At 45.1% G+C, this 9,059-nt stretch overlaps 5 protein-coding genes and 1 long non-coding RNA gene across 7 annotated transcripts in view; 4 read left to right on the forward strand and 2 right to left on the reverse strand.

The window, feature by feature from the left end:
- LOC113208370 (stress-induced-phosphoprotein 1) overlaps positions 1-602 on the forward strand; it is a 9,157-nt gene extending 8,555 nt beyond the window's left edge. Inside the window, exon 12 of one of the 2 annotated variants that reach the window (XR_008011021.1) lies at positions 129-602. The gene's annotated coding sequence lies outside the window, so the exon portion shown is untranslated. The remainder of the gene's footprint in view (positions 1-128) is intronic. The other variant, XR_003303508.2, reaches the window with a different exon arrangement.
- Positions 79-1,504, reverse strand: LOC127749211 (cuticle protein 10.9-like). Its single transcript, XM_052266511.1, has 3 exons — positions 1,360-1,504; positions 670-835; positions 79-401 (listed from the first exon to the last, which is right to left on the reverse strand). The coding sequence occupies exons 1-3, from the start codon at positions 1,375-1,377 to the stop codon at positions 163-165; spliced, it is 423 nt and encodes a 140-aa protein (XP_052122471.1). The 5' UTR covers positions 1,378-1,504; the 3' UTR covers positions 79-162.
- A 207-nt stretch (positions 1,505-1,711) lies between these two features.
- On the forward strand, positions 1,712-5,169 carry LOC113208368 (probable ATP-dependent RNA helicase DDX28). Its single transcript, XM_026425338.2, has 12 exons — positions 1,712-2,278; positions 2,349-2,477; positions 2,574-2,711; positions 2,802-2,984; positions 3,286-3,483; positions 3,586-3,736; positions 3,813-3,919; positions 4,000-4,116; positions 4,203-4,360; positions 4,447-4,630; positions 4,708-4,857; positions 4,944-5,169. The coding sequence occupies exons 1-12, from the start codon at positions 2,150-2,152 to the stop codon at positions 5,040-5,042; spliced, it is 1,743 nt and encodes a 580-aa protein (XP_026281123.1). The 5' UTR covers positions 1,712-2,149; the 3' UTR covers positions 5,043-5,169.
- On the reverse strand, positions 5,166-6,694 carry LOC113208372 (radial spoke head protein 9 homolog). Its single transcript, XM_026425343.2, has 5 exons — positions 6,045-6,694; positions 5,828-5,969; positions 5,594-5,749; positions 5,430-5,517; positions 5,166-5,354 (listed from the first exon to the last, which is right to left on the reverse strand). The coding sequence occupies exons 1-5, from the start codon at positions 6,269-6,271 to the stop codon at positions 5,200-5,202; spliced, it is 768 nt and encodes a 255-aa protein (XP_026281128.2). The 5' UTR covers positions 6,272-6,694; the 3' UTR covers positions 5,166-5,199.
- LOC127749212 (uncharacterized) lies at positions 5,231-5,544 on the forward strand. The gene is made up of 2 exons (XR_008011022.1): positions 5,231-5,377; positions 5,455-5,544. It is a non-coding gene; the product is annotated as an uncharacterized LOC127749212 (long non-coding RNA).
- Position 6,695: 1 nt separating the features above from the next.
- LOC113208276 (uncharacterized) overlaps positions 6,696-9,059 on the forward strand; it is a 38,687-nt gene continuing 36,323 nt past the window's right edge. Inside the window, exon 1 of the mRNA XM_052266512.1 lies at positions 6,696-6,997. Within this exon, the coding sequence (XP_052122472.1) occupies positions 6,775-6,997 (223 nt within the window). The 5' untranslated portion in view covers positions 6,696-6,774. The remainder of the gene's footprint in view (positions 6,998-9,059) is intronic.

A 9,059-nucleotide genomic window follows, 5' to 3' on the forward strand; every position in this document is an offset into this window, starting at 1 on the left:
AAATTTGTATTATTTAAAATTCACATACAACTCCTGCATTATTTTATTGGTGCCTTCTTTCAGTGAGTGAAAAGAGTATTTCCAACACAGGAAAATCTGAATGGTTTATTTGTTTTGCACTTTCATAGAAAACATTCATTGCCACACATCCATTTTCTTAGTCTATTTGTTCTGGACTAGGAGGTGGTTTGGATCTTCAAGAGCATCTTGTGCCCTCTCTGCGGCAATGCGAGCATGGTCTGCTGCGATTCGAGCAAAGAGATCATGGTGTCGCTGCTTGGCTGCTGCTACTGTTGGTGTATCCCGCACGGGGTCACTCAGTTGGGCATGGAAGCCATGGGCATCAGCCACATAGTCGACTGTTCGCACCTTGAAGCGGGGATCCACATAAGAATACTGACCTAGTGGTGAACATAAAAGTAACGTTATGTACTCAGTATAAATCACAACTTAATTATTTGAGTTATCAAATTAAATTATCTCTTCAAAACTTGTATTTTTGTAAGCTTTTATCAATGCCATAGAGGCACTCATCTTTCTTGGCTAATAACAATGGTATCTTTTCTGTAGTAACCCTCTCAAATAAAGAGAAAAAGCTTAAATCTCTCATGAACAAATTATTTTCTTTGTGAACTGCTGTGGTGCCAAGGTTTAGAGGGACATGCATACCTTTTACTACACCACTTCCATCACTAGTCTCCGAATGGACTCTGTCTACATGGCCAGGAGCTCGTCCTGCAGCGTAGGAGAAGCTGTAGGGGTGGGGAGGCTGTGGTGCCTCTTCCGTAACAATCAGTTGAGCTGCTGATACAGCTAAACCCATCAGGGTCAGTACCTGTAAAACAGTTTTTTAAAGGTTTTCTTCTATCAAATATTTTCTCTTTTTTTTCTTTCTTTTTATCTCTATTTCATTTCTTAAATTAAAGAATTATTAAAATGTCTTAGCCAGCCTTCCTAAATGGCAAGGTGCCCAATATGGGCTGGGTCCTGTTTGCTTTTAAGGTGATCTTGGGTGATGTCATCAAACAGAAAACTGGTTTGCCTACCTGCCAAGCCCTCAGAAGCATACTGAAGACCTTGACCATATGAGGGGTTCACCATCAAGCCATGCTTTGCAGCAGTAAAATAATTAATATCCAACTTGTTTTCTTAAACTCAATGAGTTAAATAGATCTCTTTGGATGCAGTGATCTAATGATGTCCAAAACATGCATGTAAACTATATTTTACATACTGAGCACAACGGACTTCCCTCCCTCCCCTTCACACCACCTGATGGGGTGAGGTGAGGATACAGGGATGAGAGAGAGGGTTGTTCTACCACAGCACTCAACGCTACGTCGCATGTCGATAACTCACCGCGGTGAAGTGCTTCATGTTAGGTCTGGCCTGTTGTGCTCGGCGGGTAACGGAGTTCTGCTGGAAGATGGCCTGCCTGGACCTGGAGACTCTGCCCTGCTGTGCCACCTCCACTCCGCCACACACGCTGGCAGGAGAGAGAAGAGGGGGAGGGGGGTATTACCGCTCAAGGTATTACGTCAACGTCGTCACGTCAAGTCAAGGATGGAAGGAGAGAAAAGGATAACAGGGTATAGAGAAAGTCTCGTGCTCGCACCACAGCTGTGGTACACAACGGTGAAATTTGTAATGAAGTTCGTTGGCAGTTTTTTTGTTTGTTTTTTAGAGTGTGGCATCTTAAATGAGAAGTTCTAATTTCTCTCCTGGTTGACCATATAGAAAAAAATAAATAAATTAGATGAAGATGAAGGTCCGAAAGTTCGAAATGTTTCGTAACCCTCTGTGACGTAGATCTTTCGAGGCGGAACCCGAGATCCGTGAGATCCCGATGTTACTAGTAATAATAAATTGTAATATTTTCTATGGTTTCTAGAACAAAAATTCTTGTTGTAAACGAAGTCCAACAGGAAGCGGGTTGCTTCCACATGTTCTAAAAAAAGGTTCGATGTATCTGACGTCAACGCGTTTTTCTTTCTTGAAATTCCCGCAATTTGATGTTTCGGTTGGGCTGCGAGCGAGGCTAGCACAGTCTTCTGTTTATTTACAATTTTGCAGAGGACACGAGTTGTGCTTAGGTTAAAGTTGTGCTTAAAACGTCCAAAATAAACTCTTTTTATGGTGAAAGGACTTAATGATGCAGATGCAAAGGTTCTCTAGTCTGTGCAAAATCTATGCGCTAAGAAGAGGACCTCTCTCTCCAGCTTTAGGCTTAAAATGTCATAACTTAACAGTCTTTGTACAGCAGCAGAGTCTTTGGACAGTAAGAAAATCATGAATTAACAGCTCTAATTAATTAACGCCTGACATTAACTAAATTTGTGTCATGACAGCAATCTCAGGTTAGACTCAACTCATACAAACCTAAAGTTCAGGATACCAAGTCAAGGAATTCAACAAAAGTCAGAAAAGTAAATTTAAGTAATAAGCTTAGACAAGAATTTAGCAAGTACAAAAAACAGGTAAGTTTAGTAGTCAGTGATTTTTCTCTTGAGCATAGTGACTGTTAAATTATTTTTGATAATAATAACGAGAATATTATTATCTATTTTTTCTAGACCCCAATTATATCATGCAAACGTATGGAATTCAATTTTTACGAAGGTATGAGATATAGCAAGTTTGAGGCAGTTCCACTTGCTTCTAAGGGATGGCTGAAAAGAGGATCCAATGGCGACTTTTTTACTCTTTACGAGGTCAGAATTTTTAGACACGAAAAGTAACTCAGTACATATTTATCTACAATATACTAATTGTGTTAATTGCTCCTAATAATCGTGTTTCAGAATTATATGAAGCCAGATGACTTACATTTTGGTTATGCTCCTCTTCCTATGTCTACTTACTCCCCAACAGATTCTTCCATCAAAGAGGACAATAATTTTCAAGGGTTTAGATCTCTTGGCATTGCCGAACATTTTAGAGAATCCCTGACAAAAATGTGTATTACTAGACCTGCTGACATTCAGGTATTGATGTTGTCTTCATACCAGTTATTTTGAACTGAGCATTTCTGATATCTATTTTTACGATGGTCTTTGATTTTGTTTTTGAAAGAATTATAAACGATTTAGTCTTGGTGAAGCCAGTGAAGCTGAAGCTACCCTGGCATTTGTTTTGAGTAATCTGATTGGCTAAAACCAGCCTGAATCTATCTTCAGTCCTCCAAAACAATTGACGGGGTGGCTTCAGCTTCTTTGGCTTCATCAAAACTAAATAGTTCATCAGGTATAGTACAAAAATTTGATGTTTTGATTATTTTGTTGACAGATTGCAGCAATCCCACACATACTTGATGGTAAAAACTGTGTGGTATCTGCTCACACAGGTTGTGGCAAAACTCTTGCATACATTCTCCCAATCATCCAACAGGTTCTAGAAAGTAATGAGAGAGAAGAAAAACCATATTTTGGAAGCCCAAAAGTATTAATTGTCTCTCCTAGCCGAGAACTGTCATACCAAATTTTTGTGAGACTTAATTTTTTTCTTAAAGCCAGCTGGCCATCTTTCTTATTGGTATTATCTTGAAGTCCAGGAAATGTTTTCAATTTGTTTTGTTTTCCCTTACAGGATGTTGTTCAGAAACTAATACAGGATCATCCACTTAAAGCCAAATTAGTCATCGGAGGATATGAGGACAAACTATCAAAAAATGATATTCCAGAGGTTATTGATATTGTTGTTGGAAGTTTAGGAACATTAAAGAAAACATTTGGAAGTGGTTAGTTGCTTTGTGATCTTTGTGATCATAATTTGGATATTGTCACACCAAATTATTCTTGTATTTTTCAAACCAGGTGCTCTCAGCAAACAAAGACTGAAACATGTTGTCTTAGATGAAGCAGATCAATTGGTTGATGATCAAAATAGGCGCTATGTGAGGGATCTTCTGAAGAATGTTAATGTAAGGTCCTAAAATGCAGGAGAATTTCCTTTTCTTTTCTTTCAACTTCTAATACTTTTTTCATCCTCCATTACCTTTAGATTAAAGATAATTTAGATGAGGGTGATAATAGTGATAATTATCTCAGCGCTCAAATAGTTCTTGTTAGTGCCACTATCCCACTCAATTTGGACCTCCTTTTTGAAGGCCTTGTTGATGTAAGTACCATAGTCTGGGAATTTTCTTATGAACACCAAAACAATTTTTTCATTAAAAAATCTGTCCGTGTACTTTTTTTTCTCAGTGCAATGCACTTGAAAGAATTAGCACCACACATCTACATGATGTTTTAAAAAGCTCTCCTCAGCTATTTTTGAAAGTTGGAATGACTCATAAAGCCAAGGCTTTATTCGACATAATCCAGAAAGATCATAAATTAAAACGCCCTGTTCTAATATTCAGGTGATTGAACATTCTTTTAATCTTGCTGTTTTAACTGTATTTTGTTGTGTCTATAATTTATGTATTCTTTCATTTTACATTTTTAGTAACACCGCAAAAACAGCAGAATGGGTGGGTCACATGCTTAATGAACAACGATATCCTTGCAAGACTCTGACAGGCCAGGTACCAACTGAAATAAGACAGCACTTATTTCAAAGATTTCAACAAGGAGAGTTCAACATCCTTTCTACTACTCCTATGGTTGCAAGGGGGCTGGACACAATTAGAGTAGGTTTGATTGTTAATTTTGGTTACTGATTTTCAAGATTGCCTTTTTAAATGTAATTTTTTTTTCCTTTTTGTAGGTACAGCATGTAATCAATTTTGACTTTCCACTGTATGTATCCGAATACATCCACCAAATTGGTAGGGTTGGGAGAATAGGCCAAAAAGTCTGTCATATAACAAACATAGTAGCTTTCAAAAGGGAAGTGGAACTTGTTCAAAGAATTGAGGTAAAGAGGAAGTTACCATGTTACCAAGGAGAGAGAGAATGCTAATTTCTATCTATCATTATTAATTTATACAACCTCTTTTTCAGTTGTCTGTCCGATTGTATGAAAAATTACATGCTGTCAATGCAAATATTCCTGGAATATTGAGCCATCGCCATGAGAAGTTACGTGAGGGTTCTGGATAAACCATCTAAGTATTCTGAATTAGTTTCCCTTTCAACCTCAACAAATATTTTGTCAATGAAACATATTTAATGCCAAAGTGACATAATTGCAGCACTGTAATCATTAATTAAAGAAATATTAACTTGATTTCATTCTTTTTCGTTTATGTTCTTCAACTCAGGCCAACTTTTTGGTCAATTTCAGTCCTTCCCCAAAATATACAAATCCATGTTCTGGTGTTCGTAAGCGGTGATAAGCTGCAAGACCCAACCATTCTAGGTGCAGCAACACACTGACGCTGCCTTGTGCACGAACTCTGAAGCTCCAGACATCTACACAGAGAAAATGTATTCTGGTGAGGGACCAATTATAGTGTGCATTTGTTGTATGGCACCTCTACAACAGACCTTCTAATGCTTTATTATTTTTCAGGAAATCACCTGAGCTGGTAACTTCCTTCTTGTGTGTCTGTTCCCACCATCTGGCATCAGTTCCCTGACATTTAAAAGGTTTTAGGTTTCAGTGTTGTGCTATTTTTCAATCCAATCCATCATATATCAACCACACACACCTGTTGAAGGCTTAGTCCTTGAAATGTTGGGTTTATGTCTGCCACACCTTCAACATCTAGAAAAAAGGCTCCTTTTGGTGCAATAGCACAATCTTCATGAAGTGTGTACACTACTGCTGATAGCCGGTCCTCCTCTTTCAACACACTTCCTCTTCCCTAGACATTAGCGTTGATGATTATGGTTTAAAGATAAGCCAGATACATGTACATTTGACCATTTCTTGATGAACTTACTGTGACACTGCTTGAATCACCTGCATCCCTCCAGTCAATTATTTGGCTTGGATCACCTGTAAACCTTTGGCTCACTCTTGGGGTAAGCTTGAGGGCACAAGGGGATGGTTCTCCCAGAAGGAACCAATCATATTGGTTATTGCTAGGAAAAATGTATGCATGTTGTGAAAACAATTTATTATATTGCACATAAAAAAGATATCCAAAATTAATTTACCTGTAAAAGAATGAGCGCCCCGTCAATGCATCAGACCTATATCCAAATGCCAAATAATAATCTTTTTCTATACCAAACAATTTACCCATGAAGTAAACATTTTTGAAGTGATTTTCTCCTTGCAAAATCAACAATGCATTCTGGACAACATAGATTTCCTCCTGACTTAATGTGTGTCCTGCCACGCTTGTTAAATCCAGGGCATAAGTAAGATTAATAACGTTCATTTTCCTTAGATAGAAAAACTCTGCCCTTTTTTTTATCGTGAACGGTTTAGTTTGGTGAAGCGCACTGCTAAGCAACCCTCGAATACGGATCACCCGATTCTTCAAACGATGGCGCCAGCTTGAGGCACCACAGAGGGCGCCACCGGTCCCCAAGAGCAAAAGGGAGAAGGGGCAAACGAGGTAGCCGAGCCGAACGCCGAACCGAGTTTCGTGGAAGCCGAAGTGGCAGCGCGACGCGAGACCACGTTGGATTCTCCCTTTCCAGATACGAGAAGACGAGGAGGAAACTTCGGTGGCGCTGTTGCCGAGCTAAGCGCCGGTGGGGGTGGGGGCAGGTATGGTCAGGGGGCGGCGGGGTAGCGGCGGCGGCAGCAGCAGCACCATCCGAGAGTGCTTCGGGCCCACTTCGGCACGCGCTCGTCCTCGCACTGCTCGCAAGCACGGCACTCGGCTCGGGCCCGAGGGCGCTCGGCTACGCGACTTCGGCCGCGAGCTGGTGGGGGATGTTCGGCCCGAGCGAGCGGTCTGATCAAACTCCAGGTTCTCCTTCGGGCCGCTTGTGTCACCCCTCCTGCGCCGTCCGAGTGCGCAGTCGTTCTCTGCGTTGTCTAGATTCTTTGTGCCATTCTTGGCATACCAAACTCGGACTCGGTGCTCATATTTACGGACCAAATAGCAGCCTAATTTCGCCGAAAGTCGCCTGTAAGGTGTTCAACCGTTTGTCTGGTAAGTACCCGTCGCCCGTGAGACTTTTGAGCGTGTGTTCAAGTTATAATTCGTCCAGAAACGGTGCGAGAATGTTCGGTATGCGGGGGCGCTCGGGTGATTCCTGCAATGCTTTACATACTTGTCATGTTTGCCAATATGAGGTCCGGCGCGGCCGACTGGGGCGGGATGGGAAGTGACGGTTTGGTGTTGTGGCCTAGCAAGGACCGTGCGGCAGGGCCCGGAGTACGTGCTCTAGCCGTCGATCGCTCTCGCTGCGGACTTTACGGGCAAACTCTGCCGCGGCCATGGAAAGAGCCAGCACCGGCGCGGCGGGGACCTGGCCTGCCAGTGCGTTTTGGACCAGGTTGGGTGACGGCACGGGGCGGGAGGCACTGCTGCGCGCCGCCAGGCCGACGGGGCGCCAGGACCGCCAGGACACAGCCGAGCCGGTGTTGTGTGTTGTTGTCGTGTCAAGTTCATCAGTGCGCCGTGACAGTTCGTGAGGAGCCGAGGCGCCAGGCTTGTGCGGCCAAGGCGCCCAGCGAGTGTCCAGCTGATAGGACTGCGCTGTCAACCCCGCGCCGGCCACCCGCTGTCAACCCGCGCCGCTGCAGCTGTCAAGCCTTGGATTATCAGACAGGTGTGATTCCGCGTGTGCGTGCGTGCGAATAGTGGCAGAAGAAAAAGTGCGAGTGACGTTTGATCGAAAGTGAAGTGCTCAGTGATTATTTTTGGGGGCCGTTGCGTCCGAGTGTGTCGTCGCACCAGAGGCCTGTCCTGTGGACTTCTGCTCCGCCCCTCGCACACGGGGGTGTTTCTGCTCAGGTGAGGAGAGGAGGTGTCATGCACCCGTTTATTGAAGACTGTGCTTTAAACAAGAACAAGCCTGAAGTGACTCGCCCTTCCCACCGGCGGGGCGGGCGAGGCTGCCCGTCTACCTTTGCGGGCAAGAAGCAACCCCCTCGAGGGCATCTCGACGCTGCCATGAGCGGGCGTGGACGTGTGTGGGCGGCCGTGTGGACTGTTAAGCGCGGTTAAGCACCCGAGGTGGTCGAGGCGCATTCGCTTGCGGCTAGCACCTTCTCCACGGAGGGGGGCAGGGGTACGCGGGCGTGGGCGTGGGCGCCGTGGGCCGCGGCTGCGGTGTCCGCTGCGTCCCCGAGCAGATCGTGCAGGTCCTGCCGACCGCTGCAGCTGCCCGACCGCCCGCGGCGACATGTTCGCCCGCTACTGTAGTGGTCTTAAAAAGTTATTTTAAGTCCCGTAACAAGTTTTTTTTGTTTGTTTTTTTTCTGCGCGCGCGTTTGCGGCCGGGCTAGGGCGGGGGCGGGGCTTGCTCTCTGGTCGAATGGTGCATGCAACAACAGTCACTTGTCAAAACAACGCCGGTCCTAGCTTTGAATGGTTTTTGCGAGGGAAGCCCAGCTGTCACGCCGCTGCAGTGTCGTGAGGATGTGGTTGTTGGCTGCTGGCACGTTCCTTACCGTACGCCCCCTGTCCTGTCGTTCTCTGCCGCCCCGGCTACGACCAGAAGCGTTCGAGCCGTCCGCGCAGCGGCGCCTGTCAGCAGGTGAACCGCCTCGCCCCGCCCCACCCCGCCCCGCGCTGTCCGCACGTCAAGTTCGACGGACGCGATTCTGCCGCCGAAAAAGGAACGGGGTATTGAACTCGACAGTCTTCTCATCTGGACATCCTGCGCAAAGAAAGAAAAGAGAAAAGTCTCGGACGACCTGTTCCTAAGCTCTCTTGATTCTGTTTTCTGCATGTTATTGTGGCATGATCCCCGTGAATATTTTATCGTGCGTGCGTGTGCGTGCGCGCGCGTGTGTTTCTGTGCACGCGTGCCTACTCATGCCTGCTCATTGGGTCCATGGCGCCTTTCTGCACAGTAACCGGAGCCTGACCTGAACAGAAACACCGGTTGTTGAGGGTGTCCCATAGACCTCGTCCTTTGTTATTGGCCACACTTGCACCGCGCGCAAGCGTGCGGGCGGGCTTGCCTGCGGCCGCTCACCATGCCGACGTATACGGCGCCGGGCGAGTAGGCAACCGGCCCACACGCCTGCATGCGGTACAGTAT

The sequence above is a fragment of the Frankliniella occidentalis genome, unplaced genomic scaffold (assembly GCF_000697945.3).
Source record: "Frankliniella occidentalis isolate FOCC.00 unplaced genomic scaffold, Focc_3.1 Scaffold39, whole genome shotgun sequence".
In the NCBI taxonomy this organism is placed as follows: domain Eukaryota; kingdom Metazoa; phylum Arthropoda; class Insecta; order Thysanoptera; family Thripidae; genus Frankliniella; species Frankliniella occidentalis.